This window comes from Heterodontus francisci, chromosome 23 (assembly GCF_036365525.1).
Source record: "Heterodontus francisci isolate sHetFra1 chromosome 23, sHetFra1.hap1, whole genome shotgun sequence".
In the NCBI taxonomy this organism is placed as follows: domain Eukaryota; kingdom Metazoa; phylum Chordata; class Chondrichthyes; order Heterodontiformes; family Heterodontidae; genus Heterodontus; species Heterodontus francisci.
Window position 1 is genome coordinate 58,025,440 of NC_090393.1, and position 26,910 is coordinate 58,052,349.

The 26,910-nt window shown below is 42.9% G+C and overlaps 1 protein-coding gene across 1 annotated transcript in view; it reads left to right on the plus strand.

The window, feature by feature from the left end:
• LOC137382927 (radial spoke head 14 homolog) overlaps positions 1–26,910 on the plus strand; it is a 42,021-nt gene that overhangs the window by 12,903 nt on the left and 2,208 nt on the right. Inside the window, exon 2 of the mRNA XM_068055502.1 lies at positions 7,863–7,965. Coding sequence (XP_067911603.1) covers positions 7,863–7,965 — 103 coding nt within the window. The remainder of the gene's footprint in view (positions 1–7,862; positions 7,966–26,910) is intronic.

The window sequence follows — 26,910 nt, forward strand, 5'->3', positions numbered from 1 at the left end:
TCACTCTATTTTTTATTGCTGATATTTTTATGTCTCTCCTATTTCTCTGGTTTTCACTGCTTAAAATAATTGATCTCCTGTGGTGCTGCTCAGGAACCCAAAAGTTATATGAACCATATTATGTGTATTGTACGCTGCATAATTTTATACTTATTATTCCATTGCCCATCTGCCTTTACGACATATTTGTTAATTTTACAATAAATGGGAAGAAAATGTAGAACACCACCCCCTCTTTCCCACCCCACCCTCCTGATTTATGTTCTATAACACTGCTATTACCATATTTGCCAGATCATCAGATGCACTTTTTTCTGGAAAACAATTGTCTAAAATTGCCATGCGTCCTATGGTCCGAAGGTTCCCCTGTCATACAGGTCATTAGCATGTGTTTTGGAGTTACACACAGTGATTATGGTACCGGTAGTTTGTTGTAGATTTTTTATAAAATCTGGTACAACCCCAATGAGTACAAAAAGGGTTTTCTTATACTGTAGGATTCAAACTGAAAGTGGTAAGGTATGCCAAAAAGCATGGAAATAGGGTGGCTGAAAGACATTTTGGTTCTCCTCCAACCAAGAAAATGATACGGAAAGGAAGAAGCAAGAAGAAGAATGAATGAAAATAGAAACGAGCAAGGACACTTTTCATGAGCATGCTGTAAAATGACCACAACTAGAAGAAGAGGTGAAAAACTGGATAATAGACCACAGGAAAATGTAACTTCTGTATCTGCCAAAATAAGTGTATGTGAATTGGTTGCAAGTGGAATATTTGATTCTTTTGGGAAAACACCTTGGTGCTACAGATTTATGAAATGGCACAGGCTAAGCATGCATGCGAGAACCAGGATAGCACAGTGATGTCAGCCAAATATGAAGCAAAGATATTTGAATTTCACAGGTTAGCGATTAATGTAAGGAAATAAACATTTTTTGAACTTTGACAGATGGTCAATATGGATGACGTTTCCCTAACTTTTGACATTTCATTGGACAAGACTGTGGACATTAAAGGTACTAAATCAATACCAATAAAAACACTTGGCCACGAGAAGACCTTTTTGACATGTTGTTCTGATGGAAAAAACTGCCGCCATTACTATCTTTAAGAGAAAAACAGCACCAAAGGTCGAAACTCCACCTGGAATTTTTGTTCATTTTCATCTTAATGGATGGATGAATGAAGGGATGAAAGTGTGTTCGAAGTGCCCAGGAGGACTCACTCCTACTAGTGTGTGACCAGTTCCAGTCACATGTAACTGAGGCCATGAAGAGGATTGTTGTGTAATTGAAGACGCAGCTATATGTGATTCCAGGCGGTCTTACTAGCCAATTACAGCCCCTGGACATTTCAATAAACAAGTGGACTGAATGGATGGAGGCACCAAAAAATCATGACTTGACACCAACAGAGCGAAGGAAGCGGTCCACCATTGTGAGTGGGTGGGAAATTTGTGGCAATTAATGAAACTCAAGGCTATTATGAAGTCATGCAAGTAATGTGGTATCAGCAATACGGTAGATGGCAGTGAAGATGATGTACTATTTCAAAAAAATTGGCAGGTCACATAACACCAGTGATGTTGAGTGTTGTAGCAGCAATGAGAACATTTTGGACTTCTACGATTAGTAAGACTTTGTGCTGCATTGTTGTTTTTTATTCTGTAATGGTAAATGTAGATATTAAATATGAATATTAAATGCTTATATGCAATGAAATGTTTTTTCCTGAATATTTCTTTTTAAAATCCTGGTGCGTCTTATGGTTCAGCAAGTACGGTACATTTTGAAGGATTTTTTTTTTTCTTTTATGTAGCCCATTTGGATCTGGCCTGTGATGTAATGTTGTCATTGTAATGTCATTTTTTATGATTATGTTGTTACTCGGGACCAATGAGATGTTACTGTATAAGCAGAACCGTGCCCCCACCTGGCCTTCCTTCACTGGCATTGGTCTACAGCTCTGTCAGTTAAATGTGGTAAAGGCCGGCTTGGGTCTGCAAATGAAACCTGACCCGAGCCCAACAGAACCACATCCGACCCGAGCCCGAGTCCTTTCATTTTTTCCCCGCGCCCGACCTGACCATCAGTTAACCTAGCTTCCGTTTTTCACTTTGTTGCTTATCTGCACACGCTTAAAAAAACTGTAGCTAAATAACCTTTCAAGTCCAAAAAGTACATTAACATTGGAGCCACTTACCGGAGGTGGTGATAGAGTGTGTCCGACCCGACCTGAGCCCGAATGCCAGGCCCGGAAGTCCGACCTGAACCCGACACATGTCGTCAGGTCCCATCGGGTTAGGGTCGGGTAGCCACGCCTTAAAATGTGTCACAAGTCTGTCAGTCACGTAATTAGTTACAGCTAATGACATTGCTGGAGAGCGACACAACTAGAATAATAATGTGATTATTATTCAGCAGTGAATTTGCTTAGAAGTATTATTTAAATGATCTTGGTTATTTTTGATCAATGAGGTTACTAGAAAGTATTGATAGAGTCATATAATCTCAATTGGGCCATGAGAATATTTAGCTTCTTATAATAAATGAATTTGGAGGAACTCTAGATATTTATGTATATATATGTATAAAACACTAGTTCAGTCTCAACTGGAGTATTGTTTCAGTTCTGTGCACCACACTTTAGGAACGATGTGAAAGCATTAGATAGGGTGCAGAAAAGACTCACGAGAATGGTTCCAAGGATAAGGAACCTCGGTTACATGGATAAATTGGAGAAGCTGGGGCTGTTCTCCTGGGAGAAAAGAAGGTTGAGAGGAGCTTTGATAAAGGTGTTCAAAAACATGAGGTGTCTGGACAGAGTAGATAGGGAGAAGCTGTTTCATTGATGGCAGGATCAAGAACCAGAGGACACCGATTTAAGGTGATTGGCAAAAGAAGCAACAGCAGCATGAAGAAAAACTTTTTTACGCAGTGTGTGGTTAGGATCTGGAATGCAGTGCCTGAGAGTGTGGTGGAGGCATATTTAATTGTGGCTTTCAAGAAGGGAATTGGATAATTATCTGAAGAGAAACAAATTTGTAGGGCTATGGGGAATAGGCAGGGGAGTGGGACTATGTGAGTTAAACCTGCAGAAAGCTGGCACAGACATGATGGGCCAAATGGCCTCCTTCTGTGCTGTAACCATTCTATGATTCTATTCTATTGACACAGAGTTGTCCTTTCAAGGTTTTCAATTCATATTACATAATATTTTGTACATTTAATGTGGAAGTAATTTCCAGCTACTCTATACATAAATCTTCTGAATCTACACCCTCAGTGATGATCTTCGACGGGCGTGAGCGCATAATTTTCCAATGTGCATTGGCGATGGGTGAGGCTCCCCACCACCAGCATGTACTCAGAAAACGGAGTGCCCATAGTGTGCATTCAGAGTTAATACTTCTGACTTGGATAGGTTTGGGAAGAGCTTTGTATAATTCTTGTAGAGTTGGTACTCATAGAAAATTTTATGTGTGGAAACCTGCCTTACAACATTTTTCTCCCTATTGATTCTTGGATACACATATAAGATATATGAGTGGTATTAGAGGATCTGAATTGTGCAGATGATAAACAGTTTAAAAAAAAATCCAATGTTTTCAGGATCAATTCCAGCTCAGTAAACGTGAGTATTGATTATTGACATACATTTAAGGTCACAATTGAATTGGGTTTATTTAACACGGGCTCAAAATGGCTTTTTGTATTCAATTTTGTGCTGATGATGTGTAATTAGAATAAAGGAAATGTAATGTGGTATTCATGTCACCAGAAAGATCATGCAACAGATCATAAAGCAACTTATATAGTGGCATTTTGTAATAATGTCTCTAAGGGTGAATTTCCACTATAACTGCAGCATTGGAGTGAAGCAAAACATGAAAAGAAAGTCTCACTCCAACTTGATTTGCAGTCATGTCGGACATTAACATCTGATTTATACTACATGGCCCTGCAATTCCATTGGGATTGACACAATACGCTCATTTCAGCAGGAAACCAGCTGAAGCCCCGGAAAAAATGGTGCGAATGACTGGAAATGGTTGTTTACAGCATTTCTCTGGGGGATTCTGCCTATATTCCTCTGAAGTGAAACAAAAACAAGAAATGCTGGATTCACTCAGCAGGTCTGGCAGCATCTGTGGAAAGAGAAGCAGAGTTAACGTTTCGGGTCAGTGACCCTTCTTCGGAACTGACAAATATTAGAAAAGTCACAGATTATAAACAAGTGAGGTGGGGGTTGGGCAAGAGATAACAAAGGAGAAGGTGCAGATTGGACCAGGCCACAATCTGCACCTTCTCCTTTGTTATCTCTTGCCCAACCCCCACCTCACTTGTTTATAATCTGTGACTTTTCTAATATTTGTCAGTTCCGAAGAAGGGTCACTGACCCGAAACGTTAACTCTGCTTCTCTTTCCACAGATGCTGCCAGACCTGCTGAGTGAATCCAGCATTTCTTGTTTTTGTTTCAGATTTACAGCATCCGCAGTATTTTGCTTTTATGCCTCTGAAGTGACATCCTCTGTCCCAAATCCTCCATTTCCACCAGACATGCATACATTGTTAGAAAAACTTGCTTAAAGCAGATCTGAAGCCAGATCTGAAACCTTGATTCTTTCACTTGATTTTAGCTGTTATTACCAGATCATAACCTTCAAGCTGCTTCATGCTTCCAGTAGATACCATTGCGAACACTGGGAGAGTGATTGTTTGATTTTGAATGATTCTTCTGGATGGAATTATCTCTGGTGGGTGGGGGGTGTCTGCCTGTGTACATCATTTTAATGGAGGAAAAGGAAGTAGAGTGAAAAAGAGGAGGAATTAACGGTGGAAATATATGAATGGTATTAGAGGAGGAGTCTCTGAACTTCTTGCTGTTATTTATTAAAAGAATATATCAACCCCACTCCTTCCATGTTATGAGTCAGCGGCTACGCCTCAATAGGCTGTGCTCAATGAAGAAAATGCTTTAAGTAATATAATAAACAGACCTCAAATCTGCCTCAAGCATTTGGACACCACTTTCATTTCTTGTTAAAGCCACCACTTTCTCTAGCTTCCTTGCTATTGTTACAGTCAAGTGAGGAGGGGGCAAAGGGCTTCCCTCTTTTCCCTCTCCTTGTTTGACCACAAAGGTTTAATTCTTTCTTAAAGTGGACATGCTGGCCAATTCAGTAGGTGTTTGGTTCTTATAATGATCATAGCAAGTAAGTAATCAATCAGACAGGTTTTCTTGAGTTAACAAAGAAAGAGGTTAACTTTATTGTGCCCAAACCGAAATAATAAAAATAATAACCAACAAGCCAACTTTCACTCATGCACACACTCTGGAGGTTTACACACACACAAATAGGTTACAAAGTGGGGAAGGGTAGATTGGTTGAGTTAGAGTCCATAGAGAAAAGGAATACAGTCTTTGGGGTTTGGTAATTTGGTTGGCATCTAGCTGAATTTGTTGGTCCTGGGGATTTTAGTTTGAAGAGGAAGATGACTGATTTGGGTGGGTTTCTTGAAGACAGCGATGCAGATGATTTCCTCCAACGAGGTTTCTGATTGTTGCCAGAGTATGCAAAGGTGGTCAGTCAACCAGCAGATTTAAAAGCTTTCGAGCTGGAATGGAGTGAGACAGAGAGAGAGAGAACGCCACTTGGATCTGCATGTGTCAGAGTCCAGTTGCTTCTTCTTTGCTGCAGAGAAAACACCAGCTTAAAACCACAGATGGGAAGGGGCTTGTCATATGACAGTCGCTCAGTGATTCAAAACATTGCAGTTAGCAGCATTTCTCACTTGCTAAAAAGAAAAAGAACAAGCAGTTCCCTTAGACTTCCTGGGACTTGGTTCTTGCTGAGAAAAGTAACCATTTTGTCTCCCTCTTCACAGTCCTTTGCAATGTAGCATACAATGTTGCAAATTAGGTTTTCATCTTAAGATGCTAGCAAAGTCATCTGTCTTTTTTTATCAAAAAAATTCAGACCTCCAGTCAGTGGATTAAAGAAAATTATCATTCAACAAAGCACATTGGCGTAACACTATTGACTCCTGTCAGGGTGCAGCGACAAACCTGATCAACGCTTTGCTGTCCTCACCTACATTTGTCAGATTTCCCGATGCACTGTTTAGCAACATGCCACAATTCATTGACTTTTCCATTCCCTCTCCCCTGTAGAAAAGGGAGAGAGCATTACAGTTTTACCAAGTGCCTGGCTTCCCTTAGGGTGAAAGACGTCAAAGCTAGCACTTCTGACCATTAGACAACATTTATTAATCTCCTTTTATTACCTGAATGTAATTTATTGAACATTCAATTCAGAAGCCACCAACACACCTTTTCTATTCAATGCCATGTATTCTGGCCCAGTATTGCGTAAATTGGCTGACCCTGAAATACAGAATGGGATCAATGTTGAAAGCCCTTGGTGCATGCAAGAGGTGCTAAGCCTCATTTGCAATGGTATAGTGGACATACTGGGATTTTAGGGCTTTCGCGTGAATGAATCCCTTACTCTATTAACAGCAATTGTGTGAAATTCATTTAATTCTGTTATGATCCATTTATACAGCTGCAGAGGTCTTGTTATCTTATTTTTTCCCCTGCTTATCAGGGTGTTATGAAAGTGCTTCCATTTTTTAATATTTTGTGAGGACTTGTGTTTTAGAATTGTGGAGATGGATTCATTTGAGACTGAAGGGATTCTATGGCTGTGTTTTTTAAATGGTCACTAGAAGGACTCTGTTTAAAAACAACATTTACTGGATGTTACATGTCTTCAGCTAAGTACACAACATTTGCCTTCTGACAATGGGAGTTGTTTACAAGAAAAGTGACATGTCACGATTTATGGTGCTCAAGAGTGAGTTTCATTTTTGAATACTGTTTTGAATCAGTTGGGTTTGTAGCCTGCTGAAAGAAACACCCAGCTCATCTTTCTCCACCTCTCTGAGAAACCCTGCAAAATCCAGTGTGCGATAGCTAAACCCCTGATGCTGCATTTCTCCTGAGAAGCTTCTGGAAGACTTCCTCTTGACGTCTCCTGAACGAACAGCCTCTGAAAAGATCCCAGTGACCCATCTACGTGTACTCAGATGCCAGGCTTTATTTTTCCTTTAACTGGTGTGTGTGTGTGTGTGTGTTGGGTATTTAGAAGGGAATATATATATTTCATATTTCAAACTGTGTGTAAAAGCTTTGCATCTTTATTGACTATGTCTTGTTTTATAATAAATTAATACTTTTGTTGTTCATTAAAGAAACCTGGTTGGTGGATTTTATTCTGAAACTAAAATAGATAAGAGTATATAATTGGCTGCATTGGTAACTGGGTACACATTTAAATATATGTTGTGACCTCTGGAGAAGTGGAACTAGAGAAAGACAGTGCATTCCTCCCACCTTGGTCGCAACAAGGGCTACAATAATTATAACAATTTAATATTTTCATTCACGTCGACTGTGATTGTGGAGAGGCATCCAACATCTCCTAGAATGCCCTGTATTACCAGAGCCGTGCAGCCGTGAAGGTCTTCAACTCTCGAGCCAGAGATTGCATGGAACAGTGGCACAGGAAGTTGTGGTGACATAAGAAGAAGAAGATTCATGTTTTTAAATCATGATGTATGAACTCACTGTTAGGGTGCATTTTATTAAAGCAACATGTGCAACCTATATTCACAGTCAATGTATGTTTTTCCAGGGAAGGTGTCAAGTTTGGAAGCAGCTTATTTGAAGTGACAGCCTATATGCAAGTCAATAAGGGTCTATAACTAAGCTGCAGCGTCCCAAATTTCATCTTTTAGATTACAATGTAGGAATTTAGCTGGAAGGTTAATGTTGGATATTTTTTTATTTTCTTTAGGTTGTTTGGAGAACTTGAAATTCCTGTTGAAGGATGAAAACGCTACTGTCCGTCGCAAGACCACAGAAGCTTTCTATATTTTAGTCACACATAGTATTGGGAGGTAAGGAAATCTCTTAAAGGAGCTGATAAACCACAGTTGACTATATGCTTAATGGTGTTTTGAAGACACTTGGTTGAAAAAGACTCAGCATGTATAGAATACCAGAGTTAATAAAGAAAAACTGTAAATGCAAGAAATCTGATGAAGAAATTAAAATTATAAAACAAAATATGACACTGAGTCATATAAGCAGACATTAGAAATGATGACCAAAATCTCGGTCAAAGAGGTAAGTTTTAAGAAATGGTCTTAAAGGAGGAAAGTGAGGTAGAGAGGTGGGGAAGCTTAGGGAGGGAATTGAGCATAGGGCCGAGGCAGCTGAAGGCACAGCCACCAGTGGTTGAATAATGAACAATGAAAATTGGGGATGCTCAAGAGGCCAGAATTAAAGGAGCACACATTTCGGAGGGTTTTAGGGCTGGTGCAGATTACAGAGATAGGGAGGGCCAGACCATGGAGGGATTTGAAAATATTAAAATCGCTTACTGGGAGCCAGTGTACGTTAGACTGCACCTTGGATGATAGTGTTACGAGTGTTTCCATTATTTTTGTTCACACTTGAGAATCTATATTTAAAATGGAAAAGGATTTAGGGACATTGAATCATCTGGAACTTTGTGGGGGTTTTTTTAAAAGGAAGGTCAACAAAAGGATTGACCAGTAAACAAATACTGGAAAACATGTGATTTCAAGTAAACACAGCAGGTGTTCTAACCTGAAGGGACAGATGTTTACAAGGAAATGACAGACCATGATATATGGCTGTCGCAGGATTGTTGCTGAATTGTTTTTAGTTTCATTTTGAACTGTTAAAAGCCAGCTGGTTTTTGGACTAAAAGAGGCAGTTTGAAATCTGCATATTGACCTGCCAGGATCAGAAGAAAATCCAGACAACTGTTATCTTTCTTTGAAGAATACCTGCTCTTGAAAATCAAAAGCCTGTATCATGTACTGTTTTCTCCTGTATTTCAAAGAAATCCTGTATGTTTGCAGAAAACTTGCAATTTTAAAAGAGCTTTTCATCGAATGTATGAGAACTGAAACCTTTGTTGCTGCACACCTGATGGAAGACCTATGTGAAGCCTTCTGTATTGAATTTCTTTGAACGCCTACCCAAAACAGACTGTTCATCAACATCGCCTGGAAAGATTCCTAGTGGCAGCCACCTATTCCACCTTGGGACATCTTGCTAAAACAAAGGACTTCCATCTCTTCTTTTCAGTATAAGTGTTTTTTTATTCCTTCTCTTCCTTTGTAACAGCTGTAAACAAAAAAATCCTTTTTTTCCCCCGGTTAACTGGTTGTGTATGTGAGTGTGTGTGAGGGATAGGATAAAAATACAGGGCTTTAATATTTCAATTCGTATATATATTTACTTCATTATTGGTTAAGACTTGGTTTATAATAAATGGATAATTTTGTTGTTTATTAAAGAAACCTGGTTGGTGTGCTTTATTCTCGGGACAAATAGAGTAATTGACTGTTTCGGTAAGTATGAAAATTTATTGATATGTTATGATCCGTGGAGAAGTGGGACTGAATTAACAGTGAACGAGATTTTGTGTGAATTAGGACATGAGCAGCAGAGTTTTTAGATGACCTCAAGTTTATGGAGGGTGGAACGCAAGAGGCCAGCCAGGAGTACATTGGAAATATCAAGTCTAGAGGTAACAAAGGATGAAGCAGGTGAGCCGAGACACGGGGTGGAGGCAGGTAATGCTATGGAGGTGGAGAAAGGCGGTCTTAGTGATGACGCGAATATGTTGTGCAAAGCTCATCTTGGGGTTAAATATGTCACCAAGGTTGTGAACAGTCTGGGTCAGCCTCAGACAGTTGCCAGGGAGAGGGATGGAGTTGGTGATTAGGGAGCGCAGTTTGTGGCGGGGCTGAAGATTATGACTTTGGTCTTCCCAATATTTAATTGGAGAAAAGTTCTGCTCATCTGGTACTGGAGGTCGGACAAGCAGTCTGACAATTTTGAGACAGTGGAGGGGTTGAGAAAGGTGGTGGTGACATAGAGCTGGGTGTCGTCAGCATACATATGGAAACTAGCGTGCTGTTGGATGATGTTGCTGAGGAGTAGCATGAAGATGAAAAATAGGAAGAGGCCAAGGATAGATCTTTGGGAGACACCAGAGATAACTATGTAGGAGTGGGAACAGAAGCCATTGCAGATGATTCTCTGGTTATGATTAGATAGATAAGAATGGAACCAGGTGTGTGCTATCCCACCCAACTGGATGACAGTGGAGAGATGTTGGAGGAGGCTGGTGTGACCAACAGTGCCAAAGGCTGCAGTGAAGCTGAGAACGATGAGGAGGGATCATTTATCTTTGTCAGAATCACATAGGATGTTATGTCGACAGTGATGATAACATTAATTCAGTCTTGCACCACTAATGCTTCACACGTGGAAAGCAGGAGAAATCCGCCAGTCACTCTCCTGGCAACGGTACCAGATATCATCAGGAAACCTGCCATCACTCTGGACAGTGTCCAAACTGGAGATCACCTATGAAACAACTAATATTTTTTGATTTGAGAGATTTTCACATTTTCAACTTGGCAGGATCATAACTTAGAAACGACATACCTTGATGAATTGAGCCCTGTTAGTACATGTTAATATTCTGGGTAAATCTGTCTTGCACTGTAGTTGATGCTACTTATTTTTATAAATCATTCTGAACTTTATCAAATGATCTATGGTTATGTTACGAACACAGTTACATTCTGCAGCAAGACAGCCGTGCACTTCAAAATTCAGTAGCGCAAGCCTTCCCTGTAAAAAGGAACAAATTTAGTAACTCATCGTAACTTTCAAAAAAGAATTGGACATATTTTTGAAAAGGAGAAGTTTGCAAGGCTATGGGGAAAGAGCAGGGTAGAGAGACTGGATAGGCTGGGGTTGTTTTCCTTGGAGCAGAGAAGGCTAAGGGGGGACCTGATTGAGGTATACAAAATTATGAGCGGCATTGATAGATAGGAAGGAACTTTTTCCCTTAGCATAGGGGTTAATAACCAGGGGGCATAGATTTAAGGTAAGGAGCAGGAGGTTTAGAGGGGAGTTGAGGAAAAAAATTTTCACCCAGAGGGTGGTTGGAATCTGGAACACACTACCTGAAGGGGTGGTAGAGGCAGGAACCCTCACAACATTTAAGAAGTATTTAGATGAGCACTTAAAACGCCATAGCATACAAGGCTACAGGCCAAGTGCTGGAAATTGGGATTAGATTGGATGGGTGCTTGATGGTTGGTGCAGGCGGGTTGGGCCGAAGGGCCTGTTTCTGTGCTGTAAAACTCTATGACTCTAGAGGAACTAATTGGATTGCTCTTTCAAAGAGCCTGCACAGACATGATGGGTCAAAGGACCTCCTTCTGTGCTGTAAGATTCTGCAAGGCATCACCAGAAATTCTCCAATGTAAGCCCTGCTTGGCTGTAACTAAAACAGAGGGCAATTTAAGGCCTGAATTTTTGTGACATCATCAGTAAAGTTGTGGGGTAGGACTTTTGCCCACCAATGTGATCCTACCTGACCACACTTTCCATTTGGGGGGCCTTCTTTAATATTCAGAGCAAGTTTCTTGCTCCTAAGTGGGATTAATTCCCGAACAACAACATTATCCAACCCTAAAATAAATGCAAAATACTGCAGATGCTGGAAATCTGAAATAAAAACAAGAAATGCTGGAAATACTCAGCAGGAGTGGCAACATCTGTGGATAGAGAAACAAATTTAACGTTTCAGGTCAGTGATGAAGGGTCACTGACCTGAAACGTTAACTCTGCTTCTCTCTGCACAGATTATCCAACCCTATTTGCCCTTGAGTGGAAAATACTAAAAGCTATGTAAGGTGATTTAAACCTGATGACATCGGAAATGACTTCTCAGGTTTTTATACTTTGGACTTCGTATCTGAAGCATAAAAGGTTTCCAGCGGTAATTTCTGGAAGGGTAGCACCATTACAGCACCTGACAAGGTGGATGAAAAGCTGAAGCTCTAAAAAGCTTAGTGATCGAGGCCATTATGGAGGAAGAGGAGCCCCCTGCTATTGACTTAAGGGGGTCACCGTCTCTATCTTTGGGCCTACTACCACTTTCTTTCTGATAGTCCTTAGGGTTGGCTGAGAAGCAGTGGCAAGGAGGGAAATGCAACAGCTTGCTGGGCCCACATGCCTAACCAGCAATTACATTGGCAGGCAGAGAAGATGCCAACCTCAGCCTGCCTGCTGCTGATGACCACATCCATGCCTTTGTTAGCTCCAGACAACAATTCATTGACTCCTTGTTTCAGTGCTGTAAGGAGAATTCACTGTACATTGCCAGAAATGTGCCTTAAAAATTATTGGAAGATAGCGAATGTAACTGATTGGAAAATAGTGAATGTAACTCCTCTATTTAAAATAGGAGGGAGACAGAGAGCAGGAAACTACAGGCCAGTTAGCCTAACATCTGTCATAGGGAAAATGCTAGAATCTATATTATTAAGGAGGTTACAGCAGGGCACTTAGAAATTCTTAATGTGATCAGGCAGAGACAACATGGTTTTGTGAAAGGGAAATCACATTTGACTAATTTATTAGAGTTCTTTGAGGAAGTAACCAGCAACGTGGATAAAGGGAACTTACAGATGTGGTGTACTTGGATTTCCAAAAGGTGTTTGATAGGTGCCACATCAAAGGTTACTACACAAAATAAGAGCGCATGGTGTAGAGGGTAACGTATTAGCATGGATAGAGGGAGTGCTTAGCTAACAGAAAGCAGAGAGTATGGATAAATAGGTCATTTTCAGGCTGGAAAGCTGTAACTAGTGGAGTGCTACAGGGATCAGTGCTAGCGCCTCAACTATTTACAATCTCTATAAATGACTTGACTAAAGGGACTGAATGTATGGTGGCTAAATTTGCTGATGACACAAAGATAGGTAGGAGAGTAAATTGTGAGGCCGATATAAGGAATCTACAAATGGATTTAGATCGGATACGTAAGTGGGCAAAAATTTGGCAGATGGAGTATAATCACAGAATCAGAATCACAGAATCACAGAATAATACAGTGCAGAAGAGGCCCTTCGGCCCATCGAGTCTTCACCGATGCATTAAAGACACCTGACCTGTCTACCTAATCCCATTTGCCAGCACTTGGCCCATAGCCTTGAATGTTATGACGTGCCAAGTGCTCATCCAGATACTTTTTAAAGGGTGTGAGGCAACCCTCCTAGGCAGGGCATTCCAGATCGTCACCACCCTCTGGGTAAAAAAGTTCTTCCTCAAATCTCCCGCCCCTCTCCTTAAACTTGTGACCCCTCGTAACTGACCCTTCAACTAAGGGGAACAGCTGCTCCCTATCCACCCTGTCCATGCCCCTCATAATCTTGTTACACCTTGATCAGGTCACCCCTCAGTCTTCTCTGCTCCAGCGAAAACAACCCAAGCCTATCCAACCTCTCTTCATAGCTTAAATGTTCCATCCCAGGCAACATCCTGGTGAATCGCCTCTGCACCCCCTCCAATGCAATCACATCCTTCCTATAATGTGGCGACCAGAATTGCACACAGTACTCCAGCTGTGGCCTTACCAAAGTTCTGTACAACTCCAACATGACCTCCCTGCTTTTGTAATCTATGCCTCGATTGATAAAGGCAAGTGTCCCATATGCCTTTTTCACCACCTTATTAACCTGCCCTTCTACCTTCAGAGATCTATGGACAAACACGCCAAGGTCCCTTTGTTCCTCGGAACTTCCCAGTGTCAGGCCATTCATTAAATACTTCCGTGTCACATTACTCCTTCCAAAGTGTATCACCTCACACTTTTCAGGGTTAAATTCCATGTGCCACTTTTCTGCCCATTTGACCATCCCGTCTATATCTTCCTGTAACCTAAGACACTGGGAGAACGTGAACTTGTCCACTTTGGCAGGAAGAATAGAAAAGCAGTATATTGTTCAAACGGAGAGAGAGGGTGTCCTAGTACATGAATCACAAAAAGTTAGGATGCAAGTACAGCAAGTAATTAGAAAGGCAAATGAAAAGTTGTCGTTTATTCTCTACCCCAGAGGGCTGTGGAGACTCAGTCATTGAGTATTTTCAAGACAGAGATTGATAGATTTCTAGATATTAAAGATATGGAGGGATATGGGAATAGTGTGGGAGAAAGACGTAGAGGTAGAAGATCAGCCATGATCTAGTTGAATGGTGGAGCAAGCTCAAGGGACTGAATGGCCTACTCCTGTTCCTATTTCCTATGTTCCTATTGTAAGGGGAATGGATTATAAAAGTAAGAAAGTTTTGCTACAGTTTGCTACATCGATGAGACCACATCTGGAGTACTGTGCACAGTTTTCGTTTCCTTACTTAAGAAAGGGTAACATTGCATTAGAAGCAGTTCTGAGAAGGTTCACTCGACTGATTTTTGCGATGAAGGAGTTATCTTATGAGGAAAGGTTGGACAAGTTGGGCCTGTATCTATTGGAGTTTAGAAGAATGAGAGGTGATCTTATTGAAACATATAAGACTTGAAGGGACTTGACAGAGTGGATGCTGAGCAGATGTTTCCCCTTGTGAGATAGACTAGAACCAGGGGACACAGTTTAAAAATAAAGGGTCTCCCATTTAAGACAGAGATGAGGAATTAAATTTTTTTCTCTCAGAGGGTCGTTAGACTGTGGAATTCTCTTCTCCAGAGAGCAGTGGAGGCTGGGTCATTGAATATTTTTAAGGCTGAGTTAGATAGATTCTTGATTGACAAAGGAGTCAGAGGGTATAGGGGGTAGACAGGAATGTAGAGTTGAGGCAACAATCAGATCAGCCATGATTTTTTCAAATGGCGGAGCAGGCTTGAGGGGCTGAATGGCCTATTCCTGCTCCTAATTTGTATGTTCGTATAAGGGAAATGCCCTATGTACTGCCTAAACAGTGCTCTCAGAATGAAGTTTAGCTTAAAGTGGTCATATATTATGGATAGTTGTGAAATGGCTGGAAGGTAAAGCTAATTAAAACCACCATGTTTCCCAACTAATCAAACCATAAAGGCTTCATTTATATAGCCCCTTTCATGTTCACAGGGCGTCTCAAAGCACTTTACAGCCATTGGAGTACTTTTGAAGTGTAGTCACTGTTGTAATGTAGGAAATAACGATAAATCCATAAAGGCTTATGTAGATAATAAGACATTCTTTCCTCATGTTAGAAAGCCATTTGGAAGATTCAGATCTAGGAACTGACTCTTCAGGGTAACATAAATATGTCATGCCTTATCTGTTTCTGTGTGAGGCCTTGGGCTGAATTTTTCAGTCCAGGGAGGAATGGAGGCAAAAGTGGCCTGAAAATACTGGTGCTGCCAAGCATAATTGGGCAGCCATCTGAGCACAAGGAAGGCTGCAGCTGGCAATAGGAGCACGACTGTCAGATTTTGGGCCTAGTAGTGAAGAGCAACACTCTCTGCAGGAAGGGTGGAGCGCTGGGCATCAGGAGCACAGGGGAGAGTGACCAGGAAAAGGAAAGACACAGAGGCCATACCATCAGCATAGGATCTACCATCGAAGACTGCGCTACCTGGAGATGACCGAGACCCAGTGCCGCAGGTGACTGCAACTCTGCAGGCAAATGGTCACAGACATCTGTGTGCTCGTTGCCGAAGACCTCACACTTCGCAGCACTGGTTGCCATGCCCTGCTAGTAGCTATCAAAGTCATCGTGGCCTTGAACTTCTATGCCTCTGGTTCCTTCCAAGGATCAGCCGTGGATCTTGGTGATATTTCGCAGCTCTCAAATGGCAGCCGCAGTAATGTCTGCCATGGTGAGTTTAAATCAGGCCTGCACTTGAGCTAGCCCACATCTGTTCCCACCCCTGCATCAGCTAGTTGGCTGTCAAACCCGTCTCCACATCGATTAAGGGGTGTTCCCCCCACCCAAAGTGAAATGCGGGACTCATTTCTGTTTAACCTGGGGGCAGAACCATAAACCAGGTGTAGGGCCCGTTTCCGGGCCCCCATCGCAAAAATCCAGCCCTTTGTGTTAAAGGACGAGGCACACACCCACTATTGCACTCAGTGCGACATAAAGGTGTCACATCCCTTCATAACTGGGTGGGAGGAGAATGATGATGATAATGGTGAGAAAGAGGGGAATTTTAACTCCTTAGAATGGGTGGGGCAGTGGGTAGTTAAAATATTTGATTTTTAGAATGTGACCGCAACCGGATTCCAATGCACCCACTTACTGTATAAGGGAGGCGTGATTTGATGCCTGTGTGTAACCTACTTGCTGAAGTTGGGTCTTTAATGAGTGTAGGCGGGTGATACTTATTCTTGCAATTAATGTCCTTTGCAGATGTTAATGAGGTATTTTTAAAAATTTAATGTCTCCAGCTTGTGTTTCCCAGGGCTCAGGAAACTGACCAGTGAAATGAAGGTGGGATTCAGCCACAGTTCAGATGGATATTTCAACTTCTGTTTGCTCCATCTGAATAAAAGCTCACTTATTACTTATAGCTAGCATCTCAGTTCCCTCTGGATAATATTTGGCAGAGCGTTCTTGTGTGAATACAGTTTTTTTTTTAAACTTTGGAGACTTTTAAACTGACATTGGATGTGCTTGTCAGCATATCAGAAGAAGAACTTCACCATCCACAACAGTGACGATGTACTGTGTTGGGATCAGCATGTGTGTAGGAGAGAAATGCACAGGAGGGTGGTATACAGAACAAGGGCCAAGGTTTCAGGAGGCACTACCCATGACATAGGGTTTACAGCTTCCTCCACCTCTCAGAAGAGCGGTGATTCCGCATGTAGTGATCAAGTTGGACTCCTCCATCTTCTCTGTTATTGTGGCGAGTGTGCATGGCATGTCTGTTGGTATCTGACGAAGTTGCTGATGCACATCTAGCGTTCTCCATCTCAATGATAGCCCCCGGGGTTAAGTATTTGTATCCAGCTGAACAAAGCTTGGAGAAGATGGTGCCCTCCTGATGTGCACTCTCCACAGCTGTCCCTGCTACCTTTGTCTGCTCGTTCTCATCTATGAGTTGTAAATTAGCAGATGAAAACCCAATTAACTGTCTTAAGTGGACTCACCAGAGTGTGAGTATTTGCATGGCTGTACATCTTGTGACGGTGCATCCTCAGAAGGAATGAGGTCCTCTGAGGAATCATTGTCATGCATGTCCTGTGGTACTTGGTGCATGTGTGAAGACCCTGGAAGACAAAAGAAAGAGTCGTGGCAAAGTCACAATCTTGACCATCACCATACTCAGTCTTTGCATAGTCAGTCATTGATAATATGAAGTCAGCATATGTGTTTCAGAGATATTTGTAATTCTGCACCAGCTATCTGTGATATTCCTGTCTCTCCATCTCTGATTGAGAGGGTGCAGATATGCCACTTATCTCCAGGGCTGTCTCCTCTGCACCTATCAGCTGGACTATTTCTGGTGGGCCACCTCCAGTCCTCTATCTCTCCCTTGCATTCTGCGCTCTCTGCACCAACAAGGGGCACAAAAACAGATCTGCAAGTGAGTGAGGGTTAGGTATTCACCTGATGGATGTAATGTACTTCGTGAGGGTGGATATGAGACAGACGCACTGCATTGCATTAGGATTAGGGTGCCTGCTAACAATAAATGGATAGATGGGGAGGTGATGAAATGCATAGAAAGTGAAGGCTGAGTGTTGCTCAAAACTGTCCTTTTTAAATGCAGCTGATTGTGTCATGCGGTGTACGCTATGCCCGTTGCGCAGCTTGGAGATGGAGATGTGAAACCCAAAGCTTAAAATGAACTGCTTCAATTCAGTTGTGATCACAGATTCAAACCCACTGAGTTGACTTCTGGGTTTTGGCCATGCAGTTTCAAACCCCTCTCAGAATCTGTCTTCAGATTAATACCAGAGCCAGAGTCTCTCATCCTTATGAAGTCCATACTACAATGACTCAAAGGCAATCCCAGAATCCTCCGAGGTTATTAAGAATAAATGACACCAAAAGGGGTGAACCCTCCCAACACATGACTCGCTCAGATTGAATACAAGAAGTTTCTCTATCATGTTAAGGTATAAAAAAGAGGGTTTTGACACACCTCTAGTTAGTCGTCGATGTAGTGGAGGAAGTGGAAGAAGTAGACTCTCTTAGATTTTCTTAGATGTAGTCTCTCTGTTAGTTAGAAGAGGATTCCCTTTGTGTTCTCTCATCTACTTCTGTAGGTAACCTAGCAGTACTTTACCAGTAGAAGTATATTCAGGACAGAGAGTAAGAGATTATACAAGTCAAATTGAACCAACCCCCAGGAACAGTGTTTTTTAAAATTCATTCATGGGATGTGGGCGTCGCTGGCTAGGCCAGCATTTATTACCCATCTCTAATTGCCCTTGAGAAGGTGGTGGTGAGCTGCTTTCTTGAACCGCTGCAGTCCATGTGGGGTAGGTACACCCACAGTGCTGTTAGGAAGGGAGTTCCAGGATTTTGACCCAGCGACAGTGAAGGAACAGCGATATATTTCCAAGTCAGGATGGTGTGTGACTTGGAGGGGAACTTGCAGGTGGTGATGTTCCTATGCATTTGCTGCCCTTGTCCTTCTAGTTTGTAGAGGTCGCAGGTTTGGATGGTGCTGTCTAAGGAGCCTTGGTGCAATGCTGCAGTACATCTTATAGATGGTACACGTTGCTGCCACTGTGCGTCGGTGGTGGAGGGAGTGAATGTTTGTGGATGGGGTGCCAATCAAGCGGACTGCTTTGTCCTGGATGGTGTTGAGCTTCTTGAGTGTTGTTGGAGCTGCACCCATCCAGGCAAGTGTAGAGTATTCCATCACACTCCTGACTTATGCCTTGTAGATGGTGGACAGGCTTTGGGGAGTCAGGAGATGAGTTACTCGCCGCAGGATTCCTAGCCTCTGACCTGCTCTTGTAGCCATGGTATTTATATGGCTACTCCAGTTCAGTTTCTGGTCAATGGTAGCCCCTAGGTTGGGGGATTCAGCGATGGTAATGCCATTGAATGTCAAGGGGAGATGGTTAGATTCTCTCTTGTTGGAGATGGTCATTGCCTGGCACTTGTGTGGCGCAAATGTTACTTGTCACTTATCAGCCCAAACCTGGATATTGTCCGGATCTTGCTGCATTTCTACACGGACTGCTTCAGTATCTGAGGGGTCGCGAATGGTGCTGAACATTGTGCAACTATCAGCGAACATCCCCACTTCTGACCTTATGATTGAAGGAAGGTCATTGATGAAGCAGCTGAAGATGGTTGGGCCTCGGACACTACCCTGAGGAACTCCTGCAGCGATGTCCAGGCGCTGAGATGATTGACGTCCAACAACCACAACTGTCTTTCTTTGTGCTAGGTATGACTCCAACCAGCGGAGAATTTTCCCCCTGATTTCCATTGACTTCAATTTTGGTAGGCCTCCTTGATACCACAATTGGTCAAATGCTGCCTTGATGTCCAGGGCAGTCACTCTCACCTCACCTCTGGAATTCAGCTCTTTTGTCCATGCTTGGACCAAGGCTGTAATAAGGTCTGGAGCTGAGTGCCACTGACAGAACCCAAACTGAGCATCAATGAGCAGCTTATTGCTGCGTAAGCGTCACTTGATAGCATTGTCAATGACAGCTTCCATTTGATGATTGAGAGTAGACTAATGGGGTAGTAATTGGCCAGATAGGAGTTGTCCAGCTGTTTGTGTACAGAACATACCTGGGCAATTTTCCACATTGTCGGGTAGATGCCAGTGTTGTAGCTGTACTTGAACAACTTGACCAGGGGCACGGCTGGTTCTTGAGCACAAGTCTTCAGTGCTAGAGCTGGGATGATGTTAGAGCTCATAGCCTTTACTGTATCGGATGTACTTGCCTGCCTGGCTTCAGCTGCAGGCTGCTTTGTGGAGAGGCTCCCCCTCCACAATGGTGGGCCGGCTGCTGAGGTCATTTTTAAATTTAAATTTGAACAAGTTGATGAGAGGGTGCCTCCATCGTGGGGCTCCCTCGCTTACCTGAAGAGGCAGCCTGCTGCTTCTTCCGAGCTGCAGGGCCTCCTATTTGCCCTCCAGCTTCGAGAACCAGCCTCCATCCTTAATTAGATGGTAAGCCTGCCCTCTGGCTATTAAACAAAGAACAAAGAACAAATAAAATTACAGCACAGGAACAGGCCCTTCGGCCCTCCAAGCCTACGCCGATCCAAATCCTCTATCTAAACCTGTCGCCTATTTTCTAAGGGTCTGTATCTCTTTACTTCCTGCCCATTCATGTATCTGTCTAGATACATCTTAAAAGACGCTATCGTGCCCGTGTCTACCACCTCCACTGGCAATGCGTTCCAGGCACCCACCACCCTCTGCGTAAAGAACTTTCCACGCATATCCCCCCTAAACTTTTCCCCTTTCACTTTGAACTCGTGTCCCCTTGTAATTGAATCCCCCACTCTGGGAAAAAGCTTCTTGCTATCCACCCTGTCTATACGTCTCATGATTTTGTACACCTCAATCAGGTCCCCCCTCAACCTCCGTCTTTCTAATGAAAATAATCCTAATCTACTCAACCTCTCTTCATAGCTAGCGCCCTCCATGCCAGGCAACATCCTGGTGAACCTCCTCTGCACCCTCTCCAAAGCATCCACATCCTTTTGGTAATGTGGCGACCAGAACTGCACGCAGTATTCCAAATGTGGCCGAACCAAAGTCTTATACAACTGTAACATGACCTGCCAACTCTTGTACTCAATACCCCGTCCGATGAAGGGAAGCATGCCGTATGCCTTCTTGACCACTCTATTGACCTGCGTTGCCACCTTCAGGAAACAATGGACCTGAACACCCAAATCTCTCTGTACATCAATTTTCCCCAGGACTTTTCCATTTACTGTATAATTCACTCTTGAACTGGATCTTCCAAAATGCATCACCTCGCATTTGCCCTGATTGAACTCCATCTGCCATTTCTCTGCCCAACTCTCCAGTCTATCTATATTCTGCTGTATTCTCTGACAGTCCCCTTCACTATCTGCTACTCCACCAATCTTAGTGTCGTCTGCAAACTTGCTAATCAGACCACCTATACTTTCCTCCAAATCATTTATGTATATCACAAACAACAGTGGTCCCAGCACGGATCCCTGTGGAACACCACTGGTCACACGTCTCCATTTTGAGAAACTCCCTTCCACTGCTACTCTTTGTCTCCTGTTGCCCAGCCAGTTCTTCTGACCCCCATTTGACCATGACAGCTAGGTTCTGAAGCCCACAGGGAAAATCCTGCTCAACATTACTACATATTGGTGCATATATAGTAGCACTTTGCTTTGCTTTGTGATTCTTTTCACCACACACTGACATATCTGTTTTGAGATGAGATGCCTCAGATTAAAGACTGAAAATAAACAGACTCCAGCAGGATTTTCACTGGTCTACGAGAAAAAGACAAGTCTATCAAAAAAAATTGTATTCTCTATCACAGCAGCAATTCCAGTTAACCTTTCCCCAATGCCTCAATTAAAAAAATTTCAACCTCTGTAACTTTCACCAGCCCTATAACCTTCTGTGGACTCTGCATTCTTCTTATCCTGACCTCTGTGCATCCACCACTCCTTCCAGCCCACCATTAGTGGTCATGACTTCAGCCATCTAAGCTTTGCATTCTGGAATTCTGTCCCTATACCTCTCTGTCTCTCCACCTCCCTCTCCTCCTTTGTTCCCTCTTAAAATCTACCTTTTTGACCAAGCTTTTAGTCACCCTTCCGAAATTATCTTCATTTCGGCTTAGCATTCATTTTTTATCTGATTATGCTTTTGTGTGTTGGGATGTTTCCTCTACCCTAATGCTGCCATAGAAATGCAAGTTATTATTACTGTTATGTACTTATCATCATGGCAGTTAATGTATAGAAAGTATGGGGAATGATTTCCTCACTTTGTGTTCCATTTCATTTTTCAGAACATGCTAGCCTATATGTGACATATGTTTAAAATGGTACTGTCGAGCTAAACCTAGCTCTCAATGGGTTAAATTCACAGGGCAGCAGAGCTCCAGGTATAAATTAGTTTTCAGACTGAGCACCTGAGTTAGCATGCTGTAGACAATGAAAGATCAAGTTCACAGTTGTTGCTGTGAAACGGCATCTATAGCAGATCTGAATTCATAACAGTGTGCTATGTGTGACAAAATGCTAAATTTGTTTTTTTATAAATAAGCTTTTGATTTTGTGACATGCTATTCATGGAGGAAATCGTCCCTTTCTCTGGAGTGCATTTTATATGTTTATAGATAGTGGGGAGTAGGTTATGGCAATGTAAAAGAATCAAGCAGTTTAAGTAATATTGTTAAACCATGAATGGTTCTTGAAAATGTGAAACCTCATCAGCTGAGTTGTTTACTGCCTTTATCTCCCTTCTCAGTGTTTTGTTGGTGCACAAAATGTATCCTAAAAATCTTTTTATCTCCCAATATGTTTAAGGTGGGTGGTGAATTAGGCTGAGTGCAAAATGGACTCGTATGCCCAGATTTCAGGCACGGGATATTTTAACTTCTGGGCTGCGTCTATATGCCACTGGTCGGCTGCCTGTCTGGACCAGGTGGAAAGCAGCAGCAGTTAAGGTGGCCAGTGTCAAAGGAAGGTTTGCTGACAAGTAGGTAAGTCACAGGGAAGGGTTTAGGGAAGGTCTAGTGGGGAGTACAGGGCACGGAAGGCTGCGACTTTCCTGCTTCACTGGTCCCTGCAAAGGACAGTTTTTGACTTAACTTGCAGGAGCTCTTTGTGCTCTTGACAGCTTCTGACATGATGGGATGGGATGCCAGCCACTGAACTGAAACGAGAGTTGAAATGATTGCCAGCAGGATTTCAGTAAGCCCCAACCACCCTCTAACATTGCTCCTGCCAGGCTGGAAGGGTTAAAATTCTTCCCTGGTCTGACCTCACAAGTTTGCAGTGACGAGATAAAAAGCTTTAATACAAGGACACCCCCACCCTCTCCAAGTTGCACCCCAAATTTGTATGAATACTTAGACAAATGCGCAACCTATACTGTACAACTGTTGGCCTGATAACTAATTACAGCCAATGCATCTTGTTTATGTAGATTATCAGGAGCAAGCTTCACTGTGGTTTGAGACTCTACCAATGTTACCAGTCAACCTGATGAGCCCAACAGGGCTGAATATCAGTTACCAAATCGATGCTGGTTTAATTCTGCTCCCTGTAGCTTTGCTAAAAATCCAGTTTGATGTCCTGTATGTACTGTTTGTTGGTTCACTGAATACCTTCCATGCACCTGATGACACCTACAGCATTCCTTTATTTCCCTGACATTGCTCTTAAAATTAGTTAGCTTACAATTTTTATTTGGTTTGGAAGTCTCTTTCCTATATAGTCATCATTTGTTCCGGTTAATGGGGAGGCAGTTGGACAGATGTCAATGGTTCCCAACTGTAATAGGAAGCACTTATTGATGTATCCCTATAGATACTTTATTTCCAAGGATATTGTACTCTGGTTTTACAACCAATATTTTAAGTTCATTGATATCTTCTGTCATGCCAACGTGCTTTGTTGAATGAACATTTTCTTGAATCCATTGACTGGAGACCTGAATTTATATTTTTTAAAGAAATTTAAAAAGTAACAGATAAAAGATGATTTTGCTAGCAGCTTAATATGGCCACCAAATTTGCAACACTGTGGGCTGAATTTTGAAAGCTCGCCGCCAATCTCGGCGCGGCTTGTGCACTGCTGAACACGGGGGCTCATTTACATGGAGGGGGCGGAACGGCCACATCCGATGATGTGGGGGGGGGGCGGCGGCTGTTCCGTTCCCAGTAATGGCGTCCGGCGCTGCTGCACAGGCGCCAGCACCATTTTTAAAGGGCTCCAAGCCCTTACCGGCAATTTTAATTTTTAAAGTGACATGGAGGGAAAATTTTAAGTTATAACTTTAATAATAGATCGAAGCCCTTCTCCTAACCCCCCATGACCAATTGATGTCTTTTCCACAGAGAAAGAACTTTTCTACTCATCACCAACTTTGCCCCCCGCACTTTGTTACCTTTTCCCTTCAACCCCTTCCCACCAGCCCCTCAGCCAATAGAAGGAATTTTCCTCATTCCCCCCTGCCCTGAAAATGTCACTCCTCACCCCTCCCCACCAGTGATACACACAGGACCTCCGGCCAATGGCCGGGATATTGGCGTGGGATGGCCGTCATGGCAAGGTAGGTTATTATGCATTCATTAAAATGTATTAATATATGCAGATTAGTTTTACTTTGCCGAATGGCGGGGGGCTGCTCTGAGGCCCCGCTGTCGCGGTAAAATGGGGCAGGGCCTTCCCTATTCGGGGAACGTGGCGGGCCTCTGCCGAAAGGATTTTCCAGGCCACCCTGCCATGACCCCTGACATCGGGGGCCTTATAAAATCCAGCCCTGTATCCTATATTGTAAAGCCTGTGAGGTGGAGACGAAATGTCTGTTCATCCCAGCAAGAAGCAAGACCCGGGAATTTTAAGGGAACTCCCTGTTCTTTTTGGCAAGAAGAAATATACTGCTGACCACCATGCTTGAATCACTGGGTGACTGTCATGTGATAAGCACCACCCGCCCCCCCCCCCCCACCCCCATCATCATCTGTGGTTTTTAAGCTGGTGTTTCTCTGCAGCAGCAAGGAGAAGCATCTGGACTTTGACACGTGCAGACCCAAGTGGGAGTCCCTCCTCTCTCTCGCTCTTTCTCTCCATTCCAGCTGGCAAATTGCAAACCCTGCCTGCTGACTGATCATCTCTGCATACTCTGGCTACAATCAGAAACCCCTTTGGAGGAAATCATCTGCATTGCTGTCTCCAAGAGACCCACCAAATCAGTCATCTATCTCTTCAAACTAAAAGCTTCAGGACAACTGAATTCATCTAGAAGTCAGCCAAATCACCAAACTATATAGACTGTATATCCCTTTTTTCTATGGACTCTAATTCAATCAATCTATCCTTCCCCACTCTGTAACCTATTTGTGTGTGTGTGAACCTCTAGTGTGTGTGCGCATGTGAGAAAGTTGGCACATAGTCTATTATTTTAGTTTGGTTTAAGTACAACAAACTTAACCTCTTTGTTAAACTCAAGAAAAACAAGATTGGTTCTTGTTATGATCATAGCAAGTAAGTAATCAAACATCTACTGAATTGGCAGCACATGCACTTTGAAAATAATTAAACCTGTTGTGGTCAAACAAGGAGAGGGAAAAAAGGGAAGCCCTTCGACCCCTCTTCACCTGACCATAATACTTCATCTACCAATCAGTGTCAGCCCAAACTACTCCTCTCTTCACAAACTTGAAAAGGTCCAATCTATTCTCAGTCACCTTGTTAACTTTTTCAATATAGACAGCCCCTGTTTGTGATATCTTTTGTACTTTAGTCAGCTAAGAAATACCATCCATGTGGGCAGAATGTTAAAATTTAGCAACTCCTTTTCCACAAGAGCTAAATTCCAGAGGTAAGGTGTGAGTGACTGCCCAGACATCAAGGTAGCATTTGACCGAGCATAGCACCACGGAGCCCCAGTAAAACTAAAGTCAATGAGGATCTGGTGTAAAATCTCTCCACTGGCTGGACATGTACTGAGCACAAAGGAATATGGTTGTGGCTGCCCAACAACATCGCAGCAGGTGTTTCTCAGGGCAGTTCTGAGGCCCAACCATCTTCAGCTGCTTTGTCAATTACCTTCCCTTCATCATAAGGTCAGATGTAAGGATATTAACTGATGACTGCATGATGTTCAGTTCCATTCGCAACCTCTTGGATAAGGAAACAATCTGTGACGCATGCTGCAAGTAACGTGGACAACATACAGGCTTGGGCTGATAAGTGACATAATACATAGAGCCATAGAGAGATACAGCACTGAAACAGGCCCTTCGGCCCACCAAGTCTGTGCCGACCAACAACCACCCATTTATACTAATCCTACATTAATCCCATATTCTCTACCACAACCCCACCATTCTCCTACCACCTACTTACACTAGGGGCAATTTACAATGGCCAATTTACCTATCAACCTGCAAGTCTTTGGCGGTGGGAGGAAACCGGAGCACCCAACGGAAACCCACGCGGTCACAGGGAGAACTTTCAAACTCCGCACAGGCCATACATGCCACATAAGTGCCAGCCAATGGCCATGTCCCATAAGAGAGAGTTTAGCCACTCCCTCTTAACATTCAATGGCATTACTATCATCCAATCCCCCACCCTCAACATTCTGGGTGTCAGAATTGACCAAAAACTTAACTGGACCAGCTACATAAATACTGTGGCTACAAGAGCAGGTCAGGACTGATTATTCTGCGGCAAGTGGCTGTTCCTGACTCACCCAAACCTTTCTGTCACCTGTAAGATTCTCGGCAGGAGGTGATGGAATATTCTCCACCTTCCTGGATGATTGCAGGCCCAACAACACTCAAGAAGCTCAAGACTGTCCAGGATAAAGCAGTCAGCTTAATAGGCACCCTGTTCAGTACTTGAACTGTTCAGTGGTGAACTGTGGCAGCAGTGTGTACCATCTTAAGATGCACAGCAACAACTTGCAAGGCTTCTTCAACGGCACCACTCAAACCTGAAGCCTCTACTACCTAGAAGGACAAGGGCAGCAGGCGGATGGGAATGCCACCTCCAAGATCCACTCGAAGTAACACACCGTCCTGACTTGGACGTGTATCGCCGCCATTCCTTCACCTTCTCTGTGTCAAAATCCTGTGACTCCCTAATTAACAGCACTGTGGGAGTACCTTCACCATATAGACGGCAAAGATTCAAAAAGGTGTCTCATCACCACTTTCTCAAGGGCAGTTAGGGTTGGGAAAATATGCTGGCCTTGCCAGTAAAGCCCATATCCTGTGAATGAGTAAATAAAACAAAACTGCACACTTCTGCTTCATAGAGGTTTCATTATTTTCTTATTAGGAAGTGCTGAAAAA